This window comes from Puma concolor, chromosome A2, assembly GCF_028749965.1.
Source record: "Puma concolor isolate L17-30 chromosome A2, mPumCon1.1.hap2, whole genome shotgun sequence".
Taxonomy (NCBI): Eukaryota; Metazoa; Chordata; class Mammalia; order Carnivora; family Felidae; genus Puma; species Puma concolor.
Genome location: NC_141668.1, coordinates 153,813,558 through 153,837,448, shown reverse-complemented (window position 1 = coordinate 153,837,448; position 23,891 = coordinate 153,813,558). Strand labels below are relative to the sequence as shown.

The 23,891-nt window shown below is 40.2% G+C and overlaps 1 protein-coding gene across 1 annotated transcript in view; it reads right to left on the bottom strand.

Moving 5' to 3' along the window:
* Positions 1-23,891, bottom strand: part of PRKAR2A (protein kinase cAMP-dependent type II regulatory subunit alpha) — a 113,135-nt gene that overhangs the window by 21,045 nt on the left and 68,199 nt on the right. The window contains exons 3-6 of the mRNA XM_086698267.1: positions 20,578-20,630; positions 17,828-17,911; positions 11,626-11,732; positions 9,778-9,931 (exon numbers count right to left, since the gene is read on the bottom strand). Coding sequence (XP_086554393.1) covers positions 9,778-9,931; positions 11,626-11,732; positions 17,828-17,911; positions 20,578-20,630 — 398 coding nt within the window. The remainder of the gene's footprint in view (positions 1-9,777; positions 9,932-11,625; positions 11,733-17,827; positions 17,912-20,577; positions 20,631-23,891) is intronic.

The following is a 23,891-nucleotide window of genomic DNA, read 5'->3' as shown; positions in this document are numbered from 1 at the left end:
CTCTTGCCCTGAAAGACTTTACAATCTCAATGGGGAGACAATATAAAATATTGGGAATAAAAAAGCTACAGTCCAAGACAGCATATGAAATGTGCTAGGTGAACTATAAAGACAAGAGTTAGTGTCATGAGAATTCTCAGGAGGGAGAGAGTGTCCCTAGTCACAGTTAGGCTGGAGTAATCAAAGATAGTCTTGTTGCAAAAATATAAATTTTGGGGAGACCTAGAGTAAGGGGAGGATTTAAATTAATGGAGAGAGAGGGGAGGCAGGAATGTGAAAGGTCACTCGACCCCAGCAAGTCATGGAGACAGCTAACCAGAGCTATAGCCAGGCTCCTCTCAGATACGTGTATATGTGTGTAGGGAGGGACACACAGTCAGGAGAAGGTTAATTGCTTAGTTTTAGGTTTCTTGTATCTAAGTTAATTGTACCTTTTGTCCACCTCAGGCTGTCGGGAGTGGAAAGATTTTTTTTTCTTTCAGAGTACATAATGAAATCCTAAAGGCCAGCAGAATGAAACACAGCAAGGGGGTTAGGACATGTTTAACTGTAGGTTTTCTATTTTAGTATTCTCTATGATGGGGTGGTAGTGGGGTGGAGACACCACACAGAAGACAACTGAGTTGAGATCACCCAGGAGCCTTTTAAAAATATAGATGCCCAGGTCCACCCTAGATCTGCTGCTTTATGATTCTCCTCTCCCTCTGCAGGGCCTACACATGAGTTCACAGCTTTGCTGCTCAGAACGTTGTCTATCTGTGAGTATCAGGCCATTGTCACCGTAAAACTGGCTCAGATTAGAGGGAACGTACTTGTGCACAGAACTAATTAAAAAGTCCTGCATCTCTTGCTGCCTGCCTGCTTTCCTCCTCATGGACCCATTGTGCAGAAGGTGCTGACCACACAGCCCCCAGGAGTTCTAGACCCACCCACCCCCCCCAACTCCCAGGCCTGGGGAATGCAGGCATTTCTCTTCCCTAGAGGTTTCAATCAGATTTTGGCCTGACTCTCCTTGGCTCACGCTGGGTCCCCTGCCCTAGATGAACTAACTAATCATATGGCTGGGCAGTTTGCACTGTGCCTGGCCAGGCTGGACTCATGTGTCCCCTGGGCTGGGGTGGAGTGGGAAGGAGAGGGAAGGCTCCCCTGGAAAGATGCTGGGCCACAACAGACCCTAGGGTTTCTGATGCGCAGCCAGACTGAAGTACACCAACCAGATACAGCCATGTTGGGGATCACGCAGTCACAGGCATGACACACCCTCCCTTACATCCCCCCCAAGTGTTAGAGGCATGCAGCTCCCTGAGAGTTGAAACTCTGTTCAACCTGGTGCCCAAGCCCTGCAAACCTCTAACCCCAGCCCCATGGCTTCCCTGGCTAGGACTGCCATATCCTAAAATGGAAATAATACGCACCTCTGAGGGCACAGACAGGCCTTATACTCCTAGCATGAGCTATGGCGGACTGCAACCCTCCCTCTCAACTGCTGTACAAGTCATGTCTGCTCTCCAGTATATAGCCAAATTCTGCTCCATTTCTTCTCCATCTGTCTGCTTGAAAAGAGCCATTCAATCTCAGATTGTTCTAATGGGTTGCATCATTTGCCACTACTTTTTTAAAGTCCAAGGTTAGGGATGTATCATTTAAAATATTACTGTCATACTGTGGAATATTACTCTACTATCTTTAGACTTCAGTTTCTACATGTTTTCTGGGCCAATCTAGGCATGAGTGCTATGGAAAGAGAACAAGCAATCAGAAGTGAGAAAATGGAAATTATAAAATTCTCTTCCTTCTCTTTGAGTAGGCATTGTCAGAAAAATCCAGTATTTAAAACACCTACCTATAAAGTCACAAAGATTGTTACAACTGCAATAGCAAACTCTTTCTAGCTGAAGAGAAAACAACTGATAGCTCTCACAGTGACTTATTTGTGTTCCAACCCTTTCTATGTGTACTTCCATCCTTCTGCTGTGCAAGGCCAGCTCCCGTGGCTGCAGAGGGCATGAAAAAGCACCAGACACCAAGCCAGCTTTCTGGGAACTTCCAATGGAGCTGTGAAGAGGAAACTTGAACTGTGAAATAGTGGCTCCAGCAGGCAGCAAGTGTTCAGAGTCCAGCAAAGAGCCTGAAGTTTAAAAAAGAGAAGGAATGCCGCCCTCTCCTGTGACTGCAAGTGTTCCCTAAGACAGTTTCTATCGACTTTTACTCTAGCAAAACAAAGTGGGAGCAGGGACTAAGTGTAGTGGTCATGGTGGCGGCTGCCCCCAGTAAGGGAAAAAAAGTAGAATCCAACTTGAGAAACTCAAGTGACAATACCCCCCTGCTTTGGCCTCAGAAGGCATTTCCAAGGCCTTACAAGTTACAAGTAAGAAGTCAGGCTGTAGAGGACGTTCTGGGAGTCACTATCCTGGAGGCGGTTCTAAAGCTTTTGTGAGGGCTTGGGCTATTAAGTACATGAACAAAGAAGGAGAAAAGCAGAGGCCAGAAGGGTATGTATATATATATATATATATATATATATATATATATATATATATATATATATATATATATATATATATTTAAGTTTATTTTTGAGAGAGAGAGAGAGAAAGAGGGAGAACCAGCAGGGGAGGGAGGGGCAGACAGAGAGGGGGACAGAGGATCTGAAGCAGGCTCCACGCTGACAGCAGACAGCGGGATGCTGGGCTCAAACTCATGAACCATGAGATCATGACCTGAGATAAGTCAGATGCTTAACCAACTGAGCCACCCAGGTTCAGAAGGGCATATTGTTAGGCCACTTAAGACAGAAGCGAAAGGAAGAAAAGACTGCAAAGGATAAGGCTAGAAAGTAGAAAGACAAGGCAGAGATGTCAGGAGAGGAAGCTTCAGGACGAGAATGGTGATAAGCAGCACCACGATCATGGAGAGCAGGTGTCCCCATTCTGCAGCCCCTACCTTGTGTGGCACCAAGGCTGCCTGTCTTATGCCCCTGCTGAATTCTCATACCCCAACCATGAGGCAGGTGCTTTTACAGTTCAATTTGTTAAAAAATATTTTTTTTTTCTATTGAGACTTTCTCTTTGACCCAGAGGTTATTTGGGAATGTGTTATTTAATTTCCAAGTGTTTGGAGATTTTCTGGTTATCTGTTATTAATTCCTGGATTTCTTCCAGTGTGGTTAGAGAATATGCTGTCTGATTTCAACTTTTAAATTTGTCAAGTTTTATTTTATATGCCAGGATATGGTCTGTCTTGGTGAATGTTCCATAGGCTTGATTGAAAAGAATGTGTATTCTACTGTTGTTGTATGGAGTGTCCTATAGATTTCAATTAGATCTTTTTGGTTGACGATACTGTTAAGTTCTTCCACATCCTTCCTGATTTTCTGTCTAGTTGTTCCACCACCTTTGGAGACAGAGGTGTTGAAGTCTGCACTTCAGCAGACTAATTGTGGATTTGCCTATTTCTTCTTTCAATTCTTTTTTTTTTTTTTAATTTTTTTGTTTATTTATTTTTGAGACAGAGCATGAACGGGGGAGGGTCAGAGAGAGAGGGAGACACAGAATCGGAAGCGGGCTCCAGGCTCTGAGCCATCAGCCCAGAGCCCAACGCGGGGCTCGAACTCACGGAGTGTGAGATCATGACCTGAGCTGAAGTCGGACGCTTAACCGACTGAGCCACCCAGGCGCCCCTCTTCTTTCAATTCTTACTTCAGGTTTTGCTTCATGTATTTTGAAGCTCTGTTGTTTGGTGTATACATAGTTAGGATTGCTATGTCTTCTTGGCAGATTAAACCTTTCATTATTATGTAATGTTTATGTAATCTTTGTCCCCAGTAACTTTCTTTGCCGTGAAGTCTATTTTATCTGATATTAATATAATTACTCCTGCTTTATTCTGGTTAATGTTTGCATGGTGTGTGTGTATATATATATTTCTATCCTTTTACTTGCAATATACTTACATCATTTATTTGAGTGAGTTTCATGCAGACTTGTCAACTGATATACTTAGATCATTATATTTACAGTAATTATTCATACATTAGGGCTTAAGTCTACCACTTTACTTTATGTTTTCTGCTGTTCCCCTGTTTTATTTTTGTTTTTTGTTCCTCTGTATCATTTTCCTGTTATTCTTGTGGGTTACCTGAACACTTTTTAGAATTTGATTTATAGAACTTTTTATTTTATTTTTTATTTTTTAAAATTTACATCCACATTAGTCAGCATATAGTGCAACAATGATTTCAGGGGTAGCTTCCTTAATGCCCCTTACCCATTTAGCCCATCCCCCCTCCCACAACCACTCCAGTAACCCTCAGTTTGTTCTCCATATTTATGAGTCTCTTCTGTTTTGTCCCCCCACTTTTACATTATTTTTGTTTCCTTTCCATTATGTTCACTTGTTTTCTCTCTTAAAGTCCTCCATGAGTGAAGTCATATGATTTTTGTCTTTCTCTGAATGACTAATTTCACTTAGCGTAATACCCTCCAGTTCCATCCACGTAGTTGCAAATGGCAAGATTTCATTCTTTTTGATTGCCGAGTAATACTCCATTGTATATATATACCACATCTTCTTTATCCATTCATCCATCGATGGACATTTGGGCTCTTTCTATACTTTGGCTATTGTTGATAGTGCTGCTATAAACATGGGGATGCATGTGTCCCTTCGAAACAGCACACCTGTATCCCGTGGGTAAATACCTAGTAGTGGTCGTAGGGTAGTTCTATTTTTAGTTTTTTGAGGAACCTCCATACTGTTTTCCAGAGTGGCAGCACCAGCTTGCATTGCCACCAACAATGCAAAAGAGATCCTCTTTCTCCGCATCCTCGCCAATATCTGTTGTTGCCTGAGTTGTTAATGTTAGCCATTCTGACAGGTGTAAGGTGGTATGATTTATAGAGCTTTTGAGTACATCTGTTTGCACATAGTATTTTAGCAGTTGCTCTAGGCATTATACTTATATATGTAACTTATTACGGTTTACTTATGTCAACATTTTAGTAGTTTGAGTAAAGTGTAGAAGCTTTACTTCCATTTGGATCTCTTTACCCTCCCCCCTCCTTTTGAGTATAATTGTCTTAAATATTTCCTTTACGTACACAGAGAACCACATCAGACAAAAACTTTGCTTTAAGCATCTAAGATAATTTAGAAAACTCAAGGGAAGGACAGTCTTTTATATCTCCCCATAGTCTACTTCTTCTGTTGTTCTTTCTTCATGTTCCAAATTTCCTTCTTGTATCACTTCCCTTCTCTATGAATAACTTCCTTTAGCACCCCCCCTTTTTTTTTAAGTTTATTTATTTATTTTGAGAGAGAGAGAGAAAGCAAACACAAGCAGGGGAGGGACAGAGAGAGAGGGAGAGAGAGAGAATCCCAAGCAGGCTCTGCACTGTCAGCACAGAACCCAACACAGGGCTTGAACTCATGAACTGTGAGATCATGACATGAGCCAAAAACAAGAGTCCGATGCTTAACCAACTGAGCCACCCAGGCGCCCACCTTTAGCCATTTTTTTAAGGTAGGCCTGCTGGTGACAAAGTCTTAGTTTCCTTCTACCCAAGGATATCTTCCTTCCTGAAGAATATTCTCGCTAGGTACAGCATTCTGAGTTGACAGTTCTCTTTTTTCAGCACTTGAAAAATGCTCTGCCACTCCCTTCTGGCCTTCGTGGCTAGGAAATCTGGTATCATTCAAATTGTTGTTCCCTTATAGTTAATGAATTTTTTCTCGCTTTCAAAATTTTTTCTGTCTAGGGGCGCCTGGGTGGCTCAGCTGGTTGAGCATCTGGGTCATGATCTCATGGTTCGTGAGTTCAAGTCCTGCATCAGGCTCTCTGCTGTCAACACAGAGCCCACTTCAGATGGTCTATCTCCCTCCCTCTCCACCCCTCCCAATCTCTCTCTCTTTCTCAAAAATAAATAAAGATTAAGAAATTTTTTTGTCTAGTTTTCTGAAGTTTGATTAAGTTGTGTCTTGGCATAGATTTCTTTGGGTTTATACAATTTGGAATTCACTCATTTTCTTGAATTTGCAGGTTTATTATCTTTCACCAAATTTGGGAAGTTTTCAATTATTATTTCGTTGAATAATTTTTTAGTTCCATACTCTTTCTCCTCTCCTTCAGGGATTGTATTAATTCAAACATTGTATCTTTTGTTACTGTCCCACACACTCTGTTCATTTCATTTAAGTCTATTTTCTTTCTGTTGTCCAGACTGGGTGATTTCTATTTTTCTATCTTCAAGTTCATGGATACTTTCTTCCTCCATATTCATTCTGTTATTGAGCCCATCCAGTGAGTTTTTATTTTGGTTAATGTATTTTCTAGTTCTAAAGTTTCCCTTTTGGATTCTCTTTCTATCTTCTATTTCTCCACAGAGACATTTTATTTTTTTAAGTTTATTTATTTACTTAGAGAGAGAGAGAGAGAGAGAGGAAGAGAAAGAGAGAAGGAGAGAGAGAAAATCCCAAGCAGGCTCTGAGCTGTCATTGTAGATGCAGGGCTCAAACCCACGAACTGCGAGATCATGACCTGAGCCAAAATCAAGAGTTGGATGCTTAAGCAAATGAGCCACCCAGGCACCCTGACACCTTCTAATTTTTTCTCTGTTTTTTTTTTCAAGTGTGTTCATAATTGCTTGTTGATAGCTTATCTAATTGGTTATATGACAACTGCTTTAAAATTATCATCAGCTAATTCCAATATTTTTGTCATCTTGGTGTTGGCATCTGTTGATTGCCTTTTCTCATTCAGGTTGAGAATTTCCTTGTTCTTTGTATAACAAGTGATTTTCTATTATATCCTGGACATTTGGTGTACTATGCTGTGAAGCTATGTATCTGATTTAATCTTATTTTGCAGCACGGTTTAGGTACAGTGTGCATGTACATGTGGGAGTGAATGTTCATCTCCCCTCTGGGTCCCATTGACACACCCTGGCAGGGAAAGTGGAGTGCCAACTAGTGACACCACATATCACCTCATTTTGCCTCTCTGCTGATGGGTAAGCCTGTAAGTTCAGCTTGCTGCTGGCCCCAGTGACACTGTGGAGAGGTAGAAGCAGTTTTTCCAAATACCGGTATTTGGTATTTGGCTGGAGCAGGGTGGTATTATCTGTTCTGCTAGGCTGCTCTTTTCCTGCTCCTTTAGCTAAAGCGATCAGGCTTTTCTTGGGGTTGTTTTTGTATGTACTTGTTGGTGGATCTAGGTTGAAGGCTTTTCCACAACGCCACCTGGGATATATATGGGAAGCAATAAAGAAAACCCAAGAAACTCACTCTCTTGTTCTTAAATCCCATGATCTTTAGCCATTCTACCTTCTTTCCATCTTCCAGGGTCTTCCTAAGTTTGTTTGTTATATGATATCTGGACTTTTTTTAGTTTTAAGAGAGAAGACTACTGAGGAATGGGACTATTCCACCTTGGCCTGGACCAGTACTTGGCTTGGACATCAATGCATTTTAAAACTCAGTTTATTTTCCCCCATTACTTATTGATCTATGATTTACCCTTGGATTTTTCAATCACTGGGCCCCCGAGTGTGTGATCTCTTCTGAAGCTGTTGTATCTTTCATCTCTCAGAACATTCTTTTTTTTTTTTTTTTAAACATGTATTCACCTTTGAGAGACAGAGAGAGATAGAGCACGAGAGGGGGAGGGGCAGAGAGAGAAGGAGACGAAGAATCCAAAGCAAGCTCCAGGCTCTAGGCTGTCAGCACAGAGCCCAACATGGGGCTTAAACCCACGAACCGTGTGATCCAAAGTCAGACACTCAACTGACCAAGCCACCCAGACACTCCTCTCAGAACATCCTTAGTTCTACATCAGTATATCACAGAAAGGTGCTCTATTATGTCTTTAATAGGTGATTTCATTTGAGAACTATGTTTTTTTTTAATATATGAAATTTATTGTCAAATTGGTTTCCATACAACACCCAGTGCTCATCCCAAAAGGTGCCCTCCTCAATACCCATCACCCACCCTCTCCTCCCTCCCACCCCCATCAACCCTCAGTTTGTTCTCAGTTTTTATTTTATTTTATTTTTTTTAATTTTTTTTTCAACGTTTTTATTTATTTTTGGGACAGAGAGAGACAGAGCATGAACGGGGGAGGGGCAGAGAGAGAGGGAGACACAGAATCGGAAACAGGCTCCAGGCTCCGAGCCATCAGCCCAGAGCCTGACGCGGGGCTCGAATTCACGGACCGCGAGATCGTGACCTGGCTGAAGCCGGACGCTTAACCGACTGCGCCACCCAGGCGCCCCTGTTCTCAGTTTTTAACAGTCTCTTATGCTTTGGCTCTCTCCCACTCTAACCTCTTTTTTTTTTTTTTTTCCTTCCCTTCCCCCATGGGTTCCTGTTAAGTTTCTCAGGATCCACATAAGAGTGAAACCATATGGTATCTGTCTTTCTCTGTATGACTTATTTCACTTAGCATCACACTCTCCAGTTCCACCCACGTTGCTACAAAAGGCCATATTTCATTTTTTCTCATTGCCCCGTAGTATTCCATTGTGTATATAAACCACAATTTCTTTATCCATTCATCAGTTGATGGACATTTAGGTTCTTTCCATAATTTGGCTATTGTTGAGAGTGCTGCTATGAACATTGGGGTACAAGTGCCCCTATGCATCAGTACTCCTGTATCCCTTGGATAAATTCCTAGCAGTGCTATTGCTGGGTCATAGGGTAGGTCTATTTTTAATTTTCTGAGGAACCTCCACACTGCTTTCCAGAGCGGCTGCACCAATTTGCATTCCCACCAACAGTGCAAGAGGGTTCCCGTTTCTCCACATCCTCTCCAGCATCCATAGTCTGAGAACTATGTTGATAATGCTATGGTATACATTTAATTCTGCTTGTAAAGTAAACGTAAGCAAATTATCACAGATGTCAATACCTTAAAAGTGATATTTAAAATTTGGAATTTGTACAAGAGGGTAATTATTATATTTAAGGAGGTAGTGAGTTATGGGGTGCCTGGTTGGCTCAGTTCGTTGAGCATCCGACTCTTGATTTCGGCTCAGATCACGATCTCACAGTTCGTGAGATTGAGCCCTGCGTGGGTCTCTGCACTGACAGTGCAGAGCCTGCTTGGGATTCTCTCTCTCTGCCCCTCTCCCACTTGCTTGTGCATGCTCTCTCTCTCTCTCAAAATAAATAAACAGACATTCAAAAAAAAGAGAAGGAAGTGAGTTATAGGTTTTGAAGGCTTCATGATGCTGAAGGAAGCAAGGTGGACTATGGACAATACAGGACAGGGATCATAGTAGGGCTGTGCCGTAGACATTCTAGGAGAGTTCTCTTTCCCAGAATATGGCAGCCAGACTTTCTAGTCACCTACACCTATTGGATATCGCATAGACCAATGCACAAGTGGGTGGCGGGCCATAGAGAAAAGTGACTCCTAGAGATGGAAAACACTGTTGGCAGAGCTTTCCACGACAATTCTTTTTCTAGGCTGCCTCTTGTATAGAGAGTTATCCCTCCCCTCGCTCTCTTTCTAATAAAAACATGAACAGAAAGTGTAATAAGAGCTGACATGACTGCAAGGTCATAAGACTGTCTTTTCCCTGTAATCTGGAGTAAATGGTTTGTTGACAAATCACTTTGGAGAAATGGAAAAACACACTGGTGCAAGACCTTTCATAATATCTTTTAGAGAACTGGCTATAAAATATAGTGTGAACCAACAGCCCAAGGACAGAAAACCAGAAGTAAGGGGAATCAATACTGTGCCATACAAGAGGAATCACTTCTCTAACTCACCAGTCCCCAAAGGGAGCCTTCTGAAGTGGCAACGATGGTAGCAGCTCTCGGGGTGTTGTACATCAGAGCAAGTTCTCCAAAACTGCCACGGTTGTCATACTGACCAACTGAGCGAGTTTGATTATCTTTTGTTACTAAAATATCATAGGTTCCCCTGGAAGCATAACAAGAAATAATTTCATTTATTACTTCTAATAATAAACTTAAGAACCTGGCAGGTGGCACATGAATAGAAGGTACAAACGATTAAGACAGGAGATTTCCAACAGATTTTTACTAGTATACAGAAATACAAAAGAGTTTTGCATTTTGACTTTGTACTCTGTGACCTTGATAAACTCACTTATCAGTTCTAGTAGCTTTTTTGTAGCGTTCTAGTAGCCTTTTTGTAGCTTGGGATTTTCTAGGGAGGATCATGATATCAGCAAACAAAGACAGCTTTACTTTTCCTTTTCCAATCTATATGCCCTCCTTTCCTCCCACTTTTTCTTCTTTTTCATTGTCTTATTGCATTGGCTAGAACCTACAGTACAATACTGAATAGAAATAAGAGCAGATATCCCTGTCTTGTTCTTGATCTTAAGGGGAACACAGTCGATCTTTCACCATTAACAATGATGTTGGCTATAGGCTTTAAAATAAATTCCTTTAATCTGACTGATGAAAAACCACATCTATTCCTAGTTTGCTGAGAGTTTTTATCATGAAAACGTGTTGCATTTTGTCAAATGCTTTTGCTGAAGGGATTAAAATGATTATATGGGATTCGTTTTGTAGTTTGTTGAAAACCAAGATATAGAATTGATTAAAATAAAGAAACCAAAAGGTACAATTTTCTATCTATTGACTACTAATGACTGCTAGAGAATAATACTCAGAACTGACAAACATTTAGACAAACAGGTGCTCTCAATACATCACTGAGGCAAACTTAAATGTATCAATGTTTCTGCAAGAGAACTAACAACATATAGCAAATTCCTTAAAGAGACCTTTTTACCTGGTGATAACCATTTCTAGGCATTCTATAGGAGATAATCTGAAGAGGGTGGTTCCTGTCAGGTCTGAGAGGGGGTCAGAAGGAGCTGCTGAGATGGTATTAACAGCTCAAGAGCTTATGACACACTAAGGCCAGCAGATCAAATCCATATATTTCATGTCTCCCAATATGTCTTATACATGGAACAGAGCCAGAAGGGGCCAGGGACATGAAGGGTGAGGCAGTGTAGTCATGTGTAAAATTAGGCTGGGACTGAAAGATCCAAGTGACAATATAGCAAAATGGCTTTTTTTTTTTTTTAAATATGTGTTAACTTTAAAAAAAAAATTTTTTTTTAACATTTATTTTTGAGACAGAGAGAGATAGAGCATGAACGGGGGAGGGTCAGAGAGAGGGAGACACAGACTCTGAAACAGGCTCCAGGCTCTGAGCTGTCAGCACAGAGCCCGACGTGGAGCTCGAACTCACGGACCGCGAGATCATGACCTGAGCCGAAGTCAGCCGCTCAACCGACCGAGCCACCCAGGCACCCCGCAAAATGGCTTCTTTATGAAATCAATTCACTTGAACACTGGCAAGTAACATGTTTACAGAGAACATCTTGCTTAATTGTAAAAGAGACTTTTTAATGTTGATAATGGCAACCCAAATATGGGTTGTACTGAGGACTAAGGACAGCAGTAGATAGAGGGGGCAGGCTATGGACAAGAGGCACAAACTTTGAGAAGCTTGTACACCTGGTCCTAACTCCTCTCTGGGATGAACAAAAAAGCATAGGGTAAAGCACTTGCCCTGAATCATGAATCTTAATAACTGTAGCCACACGACTGCAAAGCTCCATCTCCTACCGTTCTATGACATAAAAGTTGTCTCCATCATCTCCTTGGTCAATGACATGCTCATCAACTTTGACTGTCCTTTCAAACATGGCATCAAGGACTTGAGAAAGTTGTTCCTGCAGGGGATACACACAAAGAGAAAATATGGCTTTTACATTTGCTAGGGGAAAAAAATGACTATGCTCATCTCAGTTTGTGACTACACAGTGGAAGTACACATATCAGACTGCTCCCATATTCAAGCAAAAACCTAAAAGCTGTCTGAAACAAATGTTTTTCCTGTGACCATTCAGCTTTGTATCTCCATGAACACAGCACAGTTGCCAAGTTTTCTGAAGCAGTACTGCTTTGAAAAAACATTTCATAATTTATGCAAAAATAGGTATATAAATCATTGGTGTCCATTCTCCCAGCCATGCCCACATGACTGTCAGGTGCCTTGATAGCTCTACTATGTCATCTGTAAAGCCATGTGATGCCATCTTCCTGTAGGTGTTGATCTTAACAGGATCATCAAATCTAAAGGGCTGAGATGGACTTAGAAATTACCTCACAGTGGGGCGCCTGGGTGGCACAGTCGGTTAAGCGTCCGGCTTCAGCCAGGTCACGATCTCACGGTCCGTGAGTTCGAGCCCCGCGTCAGGCTCTGGGCTGATGGCTCGGAGCCTGGAGCCTATTTCCGATTCTGTGTCTCCCTCTCTCTCTGTCCCTCCCCCGTTCATGCTCTGTCTCTCTCTGTCCCAAAAATAAATAAATAAAAAAAAAAAACGTTGAAAAAAAAAAAAGAAATTACCTCACAGAGCAGCACAAGTGCTCTGACTAGCCACACACATCACTTAACCTCTCCAAGCCTCAGTTAATCCATATTTTAAAAAGGGTTTAATAGTTTCTAGCTCATTGATTTTTATGACTAAAAAAGAAAAACCTAAAGGAACTATTTATCGCACAACAGGTACTCCAAAATTGACATCTGTTCTTGGACAGCTATTATTGCTTCAATCATTCATATACAACACGTACAATTGCTTACTCACCAATAACTATAACCAGAAGGTAACTATACTGATAAGTATAATGACAACAAAACACGGCTATTAAATTCTAACAAAACAGTGGTCTCAGTCTAGGGGCAGCATCCCTTTGTCAGGGAGGGAGATCAGTGACTGTCAGTGGGCACTAAAGAATATCAGTTTCAGCTCAAAGAAAGACTTTATCTTTGGAGGAATGTAGACTGAAGACCTGACAAGGAAAAATTGTACGGCTGCAGAATTCCGTGTCATTTAGTGTTCTGTCAGTGTGACTGTGCTGCCTAAAATAACTGAGTATCACTAAAAGCATGTCTTTAGTTCCACAGTCCCATGTGTGTTGAATACTGTAAAAGCTGACAAATACTAAAAAGGAAGTGCTATTCCTGTACATTCCACATTCATGTGGAATGTGAGCCCAGTGTTGCCAGAAGTCTCATGTTTAAATACAGGTAACAATTCAAATTTTCATGTATAATATGGACCAAACACACCTAGCTGTAACTGGCCTGTGGGCTGTCCACTGGCAGCCTCTCAGTTTGAGTAACTTTACTCTGGCCTGGACTCTTCAAAAACATCAGTGTCATGACAATAAGGTATAAGGGGAGAATTCTAGGTTAGAGATGACTAAAATGACACCAGGGCAACCAAAAGCAACATGTGATTCAGGATTGAAAAATAAAACAAAAAAGCTATAGAAAATTTTACTGGGAAAATCAGAATATGGCCTGGATGTTAAATAACAATACTGAACCAATGGTAATAGTGGTACTGTGCTAATGCAGGAAAATATCCTTGTTCTTAGAAAATACATCTTATAAAGTATTTAGTGGCTAAGAGTCAAGACGTCTTAAATATATTCATAAATAGCGCTGAACAAAAAAAAGCAGCTCATATGTATTTACGTGTGTGTACATATACAAAAGCAAGAAATGTGGCAAAATGTTAATAACTGGGGAAGGGTACATGAGTGTTCATGGAGCTATTCTTTTGACTCTCCTGTAAATTTGAAAATTTCAAACAAGAAATTTGGAAAATAATTTTTTTTTAATGTTTATTTATTTTGGGGAGGGAGAGAGAGAGGGAGGGAGGGAGGGGAAAGAACAAGCCAGGGAGGGGCAGAGAGAGAGGGAGACAGAGAATCCCAAGCAGACTCTGCTGTCAGCACAGAGCCCAACATGGGGCTCCAACTCATAAACTGTGAGATCATGACCCAAGCCAAAATCAAGAGTCAGATGCTTAACTGACTGAGCCACCCAGGTGCCCCAGGAAATAAATTTTTATTTTATTTATTTATTTTTATTTTTATTTTTTAAAGAATGCTTTATATCCGATACGGGGCTTGGACTCACGACCCTGAGATCAAGAGTCGCATGCTCTATTGACTGAGCCAGCCAGGAGCCCCAGGAAATAAATTTTTAAAAACTGAAATAAGGGTGCCTGGGTGGCTCAATTGTTTAAGTGTCCAACTCTTGATTTCAGCTCAGGTCATGATCTCACAGTTTGTGAGACTGAGCCCCACATGGGGCTCTGTGCTGTCAGCTTGGGGTTCTCTCCTTCCTCTCTCTGCCCCTACCACTCTTCCGAAATAAATAAATAAACTTAAAAAAAAAAACTGAAACAAATATACTCACCACAATGGCTATAATTTTGAAAGACAGACAGTAACAAGTGTTGGTAAGAATATGGAATAATCGGGAATCTCCTATATTGCTGAAGGAATACACAATGGTACAACCACTTTGAAAAAGTTATGGCAGGTTTTTATAAAATCAAACATACCTACCCTATGACTCAGCAATTTTTCCCTCAGGTATTTTACTGAAGAGAAATGGGGGGGAAAAACATTCAAAAAAAGACTTGTACAAAATATCCATAGCATTATTCATAAGAGCTAACAACAAGAAAGAGACTTAAAAACAAAATAAAACAACAACAAAAGAGACTAGGTATCCATCAACAGAAAAATGGATAAGCAAACTAGTATTTTCATATAGTGGAATACTACTTAGCAACAAACAAGGAATGAACTAACATCACCAGCAATAACACATACTGATATCAGTGACCCCTTGATACTATGTTCAGGGAAGAACACAATATAATTTCTGTTGCAGGCTGGCTAAGAATGTGTGTACCTACTCTAGTCATGAGGAAACATCAGAGAAATCCAAATTTGAGGTACATTCTACAAAATAACAAACCAGTAGTCTTCAAAGTGTCCAGATCATGAAAGACCAGAAAGGACTGAAAACCATGGCAGACTGAAAAGAAGTTAAGAACTAAATGCAATGTGATTTTCTGGATTGGATCCTTAACCAGAAAAAACCAAATTGGTGAAATCTGAATAAGGTTTCTAGTTTAACGAACAGTATTGTAAGAATGTTAATTTCCTGGTTTTGATAGTTGTCCTATGGGGATGTAAGATGTTAATACTGGGGGAATCTGGATGAAAGGTATATGGAACTCTGTACTATCTTTGCAACTTTTTTGTCAGTCTAAAACTAGTTCAAAATAAAAGGTGAAAAAGGAAAAGGAATGAACTATTGATCTAGGCAACAGGAATGAACCTTGAAAACTGAGTGAAAGAAGTCTCATACACAAGAGTGCATACTGTAGGATTCCATTCATATGAAATCCTATGAGAGACAAAATTAATTTACTGTAGAATAAATCAAAATAGTAGTTGCCTCTGAAAGGAAGGGGCAAGAATTGATCATGAGGGGGCATGAGGGAATCTTCTGGGGTGGTAGCCATCTTCCATAACTTGTTAGGGAGTTTGGGTTACCTAAGTGTACAACATTTATCAAACTTCAGAGAATGTACATAAAACTCATGCTTTAAAAAAAAAATTTTTTTTAATGTTTATTTATTTTTTGAGAGAGACACAGTGGGTGAGCAGGGGAGGGGCAGAGAGAGAGGGAGACACAGAATCTGAAGCAGGCTCCAGGCTCTGAGCTGTCAGCACAGAGCCCAACACGGGGCTCCAACTCACAAACCATGAGATCATGACCTGAGCCGAAGTCAGATGTTTAACCCACTGAGCCACCTAGGCACCCCAAAATTCATGCACTTTAAAAAAAGTTTTTAATCTTTATTTATTTTTGAGAGAGAGAGAGAGAGAGAGAGAAAGACAGAGTGTGAGGGGGAAGGGGCAGAGAGAGAGGGAGACACAGAATCCAAAGACGGCTCCAGGCTCCAAGCTGTCAGCACAGAGCCTGACATGGGGCTCAAACCCACGAGATCATGACCTGAGCTGAAGTCAGAAGCCCAACCAACTGAGCCACCCAGGCGCCCCAAAACTCATGCATTTTTTAAAAAATGTTGTATTTGAAAGCGAGAGAGCGTGCACATGTGCTTGTACATGGTATCAGGGGAAGGACAGAAAGAGAGGGAGAGATAGAACCCCAAGCAGGCTTTGTGGTGTCAGCTCAGAGCCTCACACAGGGCTCGATCCCATGAACTGTGAGATCACGACCTGAGTCAAAATCAAGAGTTGGACACTCAACCTACCAAGCCACCAGGGGCCCCAAAACTTAAGGATTTCATTGTATGCAAACTGTATATAAAAAACTTACAAACAAATATTGAACTCTAGTTCATGCCAAAGTGTTTAAAGGAAGGTATAATGATATCTGCAACTTACTATGAAATTAACCCAAAAAAGTAAGATGGGTTAATGCAGGGGCCAGCAACAGCTGCCTGTTTTTGTAAATAATGTGTGTTTTTTTTTTTTTTTTTAATTCATTTATTTATTTTGAGAGACAGAGAGAGCACAAGCTGAGGAGGGGCAGAGAGAGGCAGGGAGAGAGAGAGAATTCCAAGCAGGCTCTGCACTGTCAGCACAGAGCCCAACATGGGGCTCAAACTCACAAACTGCAAGATCATGACCTGAGCTGAAGTCGGATACTTAATGGACTGAATCACCCAGGTGACTGTTTTTGTGAATATTGTTTTATTGGAACACAGCCACATCCTTTCATTTATGTATTGTCTATGGCTGCTTTCCTGCTATAATAACAGAGTTGAGTAGTTATGACAGACATATTTACTACCTAGTTCTTTAAGAAAAAGTTTACTGACCCCTTTGCTGAAAGATGGGTATATGGTATACAATGCAGCAAGCATAGTAAAATGTTAATGTTAGAATCAAAGCAGTAGATAAATGTGTGTTCCATAAAAGTCTTTCAACTTGTATTTGAATATTTTCATGACAAAAATGCCAGAAAAATATAACTAAATCTGAAATTTTCATTACCATTTTTCAACATTAAAATGGTAAAATAAAATGGTATAATGGTATTCTTCAACACTAAGAAAACTCTGAATATTAGACTGACACAGCAACTTCCTTAGAACATTAAAAGGGATTTTGTTCAGTAGATAAAGAAGCAAGTCCTCTTTCCCTTGATACAGATGGATCTTCTAGGGAAAATAAGTGACACAGACCAGTATTTCTCACAACCAGCCTTTCCTTGAGGTCATGGGCCTTGTTTTATTCCGCCTGAGACTAATAAAGCTCCTGCTCTCTATCTCCATCAAGGGAGGGAAGACAGGTTCAAGCATAGGTCCTACGCCAGAGCCCTGAGGACACACACCACTCCCCACGCCTGAGTTCTTTGCTGAGAAGTAATCACAAGAGGTGCCCCACATTCAAGGTCTGAGAAGAAGTCACACACTTCCAGTGGGTTAATTGCTACCAGAGAAGAGAACTCCATACTAGCAACTTTGGATAAATTACTCTGCAGCATAAATTCAGACCCTCCAAATGCTTTCAGCCAGGGTCATATAAACCTGAACATTTCGTTTCAACATGGCCAAAGAGCATGGTCCTTGAAGGATACTGTCTTTGAGGAAGTACCAAAGCAATTCAGAGAAATACTAGAAGTCATCTGAAAAGCTCATTATGATGAGTTATGGAAGTCAACACAATGCAAACATTGTAAGGAGGATGAATCTAAAGTTTTATACCTCATATGGCTGAGGCTAAGATTACAAAAACTTTTTTTTTAAGTAGATTCCACACCCAGCACAAAACTTACAACCCTGAGGTCAAGACCCAACCTGAGATCAAGCGTCAGATGCCTAACTGATTGAGCCACCCAAGCACCCCCACAGAAAAACTGTTTAAATGACAAATAGGAGAAAAGCCAAAATACAAAAATATTTTTAAAAACCAATGTTACCTGATCAAGATTTTTGAAAAGGAGAATATCTTTGCAAGCTTCCTGAAGTCTGCATCTCTGTTGATCAGTTTTAGGATGAATCACCTGCCAATCCAAATAAAACCAGGGAAATATTTTTATTCCAATTTAAAATCTGACTTTATTCACACATCAGTACATTTCTTTCTCCTAAGTGGGAAAAATTAAGAGCACATTTACTGTAACTTTAATTCTATACAAATACCAAGTGGGGCCCTGATCATGGAGGGGCAATGTGATGGGGGTGAAGAGCACTCACCCTGGAGCCACTCACTGACTGTGTAACTGGCAGCAAGTCAGTTACCCCCCGGGAGCCTCAGTGTCCTCATCTGTAAAGCAGAGGGCTATAGACTTGTTCATTCAACAAATATTAAGCATCTACTGGGTGCCAGGCACTGTTCCACTTCTGGGGACATAGCCAACACACAGATAAAAACACCAGCTCTCATCCAATAAATATGTAAAACATGTTAGAGAGTGACAGGAGAAAAATAAGAGAGCTAAGGAGAAAAACAAGGTAGAGAAGGGTGATAAAAAGTGTGTGTGTGGAGGGGGCAGATAAGGCCTCACTGAGAAGGTAACATCTGTGTAAAGATCTCAAGGAAATGAGGATAACTTCAGGGAGTGAGCCATGTGGACATCTCTGTGGGAAGAGCACTGCAAGCAGAGGAACAGTAAGTGAAAACAAGGCCTTGTGGCAGGTAAAGAGCATGTTTGAGAAATAACCAGGAGATGGGTGTGACTGATGCAGAGCGAGGGGGAAAGATCAGGAAGAGACCAAGTTGGGGGGCTGGGTGAGAGTGATGCCCAAATCACAGAGGGCATTATAAGTCACAGAACTAGAACTTTTCCCTAGCCAAATGGAGGCAATTTGAAGCTTCTGACTGAGAAGTGAAAGAGATCTGACTCATGTTTTTAAAGGTTCATACCGGCTACTGACTGCAGAACAGCCTTGAGGGAAGAGTGGAAGACAGGAAACTAGTGCAATTATTCCAGTACCAAGATGGCAGTGGTTAGGACCAAGGTGGTAACCATGGAGGTGTTGAGAAGTAGTGGAATTCTGGATACGTTTTGAAGCCTGAGCCCATTGGATTTTCTGAAAAACTGAATGAAGGTATGAAAAAATAAGAGGAGCTGAGGGTGACCCTCAAGTTTTGGGCCTGAGCCCTCTTGGGAGGATGGAGCTGCCATAAATTGAGCTGGCGGAAGACTGTGGGTGGAGAAAAATGTTTAAAGGGAAATGATCAGGAGCTCACCTTAAGTCTGAGTTGCCTACTGAAATCTAAGTGGAGACGGCAAATAAACAATGGCTATAAATGCTGCAGTTCAAACATCAACAATTTAGTAGTGGTGGTGGTGTTATCTACTAAATCAGTGTTGTTGGAAGGATTAAACAAGTTCATACATGCAGTATTTAAAACAGTACCTGGCATTTAGTAGGTGCTCAAAAACTTTTATCATTATTACTGATAGTCAATAAATGTTTATTTAACGAAAAAGAAATAATCAGCCTAGTATAGCTGTTATAATTCAGAGACCTAAGTCCTGTCTTCACCCTAAAAAAAACTATGCTGCTTAATCTGACGAGAAATAACAAAATGTCAAAAGTATTAAGTATTTTAAATTTGTGATATTAAAAAGTTAGTAAAAAAAACTGTTTTAACTTTTAAGTCATCAAAAATTTTTACAATAACCAGAATAAATTTTTTCAAAATCTACATATCTATTATAGTCATACAATGGGAATAGCGTTTTATTATTAGAATACTGCAGAAATCTTTCATGGACTGCCCATTTTAAGGTACACTTGAAAGATCATTAAAGCTTATTTTATAACATCAATCTTTGAAAAATGGTGGTTCATATTTGCTTTTATAAAAATAATTTTGTAATTATATAAAAGTTTAAAAATCTGAGTTTTTAAGAAAAGACCAAAAGTGTACCGTAGTCCTGCCATAACCACTGTTAACATTTGGGATATATCCTTCCAGAGATAATTCTTTGTATTAATAAATACAAAGATGGATAGATGGATAGATAAATAAATATATATGTGTGTGTATACATATGTATTTTAAAGTTTATTTACTTTTTTTAGTAATCTCTACACCCAACACGGGGCTCAAACTCACAACTCCGAGATCAAGAGTTGCATTCTCTTCTGACTGAACCAACCAAGGGCCCCAGATAAATATATTTTTTTAAGTTATTTTTTTATTTTAGAAAATATACCTCATATAAACAACATTCCATGCCATTAAACTTGGTCCTGTACCATCATTTCCAATGGCCGAAGAATCTCTTGATTTGAGTACCATAATTTAGCCCCTCGTAATCCTCTAGTTTGGGTCATTTAAGTTGTTTCCATTTTTTACTATTACAACACCTCAATGATCCCTATTTGTACGTCCTCAGGAAGGATCTCAGGAAGGATCCAGTTGTTTGTTAAGGATGAGTTCTCCTTCAGGTAACTGCTGAGTCAGTTGGCTTGACTATAGTTAAGGCTCTGACAGCTACAGCTAGGCACCCCTTCTTACCACAACCCCAACTACTCTTGTTTTCATTCTTCTTAATATTTTTCAATCTGGTAAATAAAAAAAATAGCATCTTGTTGAAATTTTAATTTGTACTTATTTTAATTATCAGTATGATTAGATTTGGCATATAGAGGAGGAGAAGAGTGAGTGGGGAATAAAACAATTCTACCTAATACCTTTGCATTAGTATCTTACCCTTGGATCAGTATCTTCCTCTTCCTCATCAGGGTTATAGGTCTCAGCACAGACTAAATTTGGAGAGGAAAAAAAATAAAGAGAAAAATGAAGAAAACAGATGTAAGCTTTTACGGGAAAAATAGAAGGTGAACATAGTTTCCTTTTATTCACTGTTTTCTAAAGCTGTAGTAATTTTTAAAAGCCTTTTCTTCAATTAACAAATATATTAAGTACCTACTAATGCCAGGCATTCTATCAGGTGCTAAAATGCCAGCTTCCTAGGGATTGGTAGTCCCAAATAGAAGAGAGTTGATAAAATGTATCACATACTAAATCCTATGGTAATGGCAAGGACAAGTAAGGAGGTGCTATCTTTACTGAATTTTAAAGCAAGGGTGGAAAACCACAAAGTACAATATATGCAACATAAACACATATCCATGTGATACTATGGAATTATCATACACAAATACTATATGATTTCCCTCGTATGTGGAATTTAAGAAACAAAAAAGATGAACATAGGGGAAGGGAAGGAAAAATAAGATAAAAACAGAGAGGGAGGCAAACCTAAATGGATGATGGGTACTAAGGAGGGCACTTGTTGGGATGAGCACTGGGTGTTATATGTAAGTGATGAATCACTAAATTATATTCCTGAAACCATTATTACACCATATGTTAACTAACTCGGATTTAAATTAAAAAATAAGCCCCGCGTTGGACTCTGTGCTAACAGCTCAGAGCCTGGAACCTGCTTCCAACTCTGTGTCTCTCTCTCTCTGCCCCTCCGCCACTCATGCTCTGTCTCTCTCAAAAACTAAATAAACATAAAAAAAATTGTTTTAATTAAAAAATAAAATAAAGGACCTGTGAAACACACACACACACACACACACACACACACACACACACACACACACGGATATGGATAAATTACAAAAAGAATCAATTAAAATTGCTCAACATCACTGGGGCGGCTGGATGGCTCAGTCGGTTGAGCGTCCAACTTCAGCTCAGGTCATAATCTCACCGTTTGCTGAGTTGGAACCTAACGATGGCTCTCTGCTGTCAGCACAGAGCCCACTTCAGATCCTCTGTCTTCCTCTCTCTTTGCCCCTCCCCTGCCTTGCACACACTCTCTCTCTCAAAAATAAACATTAAAAAAAATTGCTCAGCATCATCATGTACATGAATGACTTTAAAAATAAGAATGAATTTCAAACAAAACATGATACTATGTATCAGTCTCTGTTCTGGGTACAATATTATCTAAAAACCAACTTGATTTTGTTTTTTAATTTTTTTTAATGTTTATTTATTTTTGACCGAGAGAGAGAGACAGAGCATGAGCAGGGGAGGGACAGAGAGAAAGGGAGACACAGAATCCAAAGCAGGCTCCAGGCTCTGAGCTGTCAGCACAGAGCCCAACGCAGGGCTTGAACTCATAGACTGTGAGATCATGACCTAAGCCGAAGTCGGACGCTCAACCGACTGAGCCACTCAGGGCCCCCCAACTTGATTTTTTTTTATAGGTAACCTGTGTTTGTGCCGGCTTCCTGCAAGACTTGTCTTTATTGCAATTCAAAGATTTAGAAAATATTCACTGAACATGTTTATAATAGCAAAATATCAGAAATGATATAACTATCTATTTGAATAATACAGCTATAAGGAAAAATGAGGGGGGCACCTGGGTGGCTCAGTCAGTTAAGCATCCAACTCTTGATTTCAGCTCAGGTCATGATCTCAGGGTCCTGAGTCAAGCCCGCACATCGTCTGGCTCTCTATTGGGCTCTCTGCTGGGTGTGGAGTCTGCTTAAGATTCTCTTTCTCTCTCTCTCCCCCTCCTCCCCATACCTGCTGGCTCTCTCTCTCTCTCTCTCTCTCTCTCTCTCTCTCAGAAAGAAAAAGAAAGAAAAGAAAAGAAAAGAAAAGAAAAGAAAAGAAAAGAAAAGAAAAGAAAAAAGAAAAGAAAAGAAAAAAGAAAAGAAAAGAAAAAAGAAAGAATAAGGAAGATCTCCACGGGCTAATAATGAGTTCTAGGGGAAAAAAGCAAGGTGAGGAATATATATAGTATGCTATGCCTTCCATAAGAAAGGACTTTTATGAGAAAGGAGAGCTAATAATGGGGAGAAATAAATATGTAAATATGAATATATACACAAAATGTTTTTTTACTTATCTATTTTTCCAAAGGGAAACAAGAGAAGAATAAACCAGGAAATTAGCACGCAAGGAATCCAAGTGGTTCTTGGTCCCTATACTCAATGCTAACAACTAGGGGACAAAGTGACACTGCTCTAAATTTAACTCCTGGTTTCTTAAACACATTTACTCACTGCAGCCTTGGTCTAGCCGCATCCCAGCTTCCCCTTCCCATTGATTCTCTGAACTCATGGAATACCTGAGAAATGGTATGTCCTGTAGACAGGACTCCCTTCCCTGCCTGGCCTATAGTACTCTAGTGTGGACCACACCTCTTGTACTGTAATGCCATCAATATTCTGCCTGTCCAACAGGGACCCAATATCCTTACACAGAGAAAAATCAGGGAGTTAGAAGGGAGTAAGAGGACAAATACCATTCTAGTCCCTAAAACAGCATCAAGTGATGCTCTGCAGGGAGGTCTCCTGAGTTCCTAGCTGGCAGAGGCTTTGGGTAGCTGAGCCAGGTAAGCGACAATGGGAGGTAGATAAATGCCTTTTCCCAGCCATTCCTGATTCCACAAGATGAGGTCAGTGTACATTTATCTCAGATCTGTCCTAAAGATTAAGACACACAGCTTCCTGAGTTCCTAGATGCTACTGCTGCCACTTTTTGCTCCTTCACAGGTATCTCAGTAGGAAATCTGAGGAAGCTGCACTGAGGGCAGACACCATGTTAAACTGCAAGCCTCTTGGTTCTCTGTGCTCTTGATTAATGTTGTCATTAACAGCCCAGTTTTCTAAACTAGAAATCTGTAACTTATCAGGGCTTCCTTCATTCACCTTTTATCCAATGAATACATCAAATTCGACTTCAGAAATACTCTCATATCTGATCTTTATTCGATCTATTCCAATTCCTTGGTCCGGGAACTCAAAATGTCTTCTTAGAAAAATGCATTTAAAAACTTTCAATTTGGAGACAGATGGGTAAATAGGTATTATTATACAAACTTTCTCTATTTCTGCATATGTATGAAAATTTTCATTTAAAAAGTTTAAAATAGTAAGCCTTCAATGATGAGACTGACAGCATTTTACTGATAATGATACAGTCTCGGACTAGCCTATTTCCAGGCTTGCTTTTCCTCTGATTTTGAAGGGAAGTACTTCAGCAACTTAGCT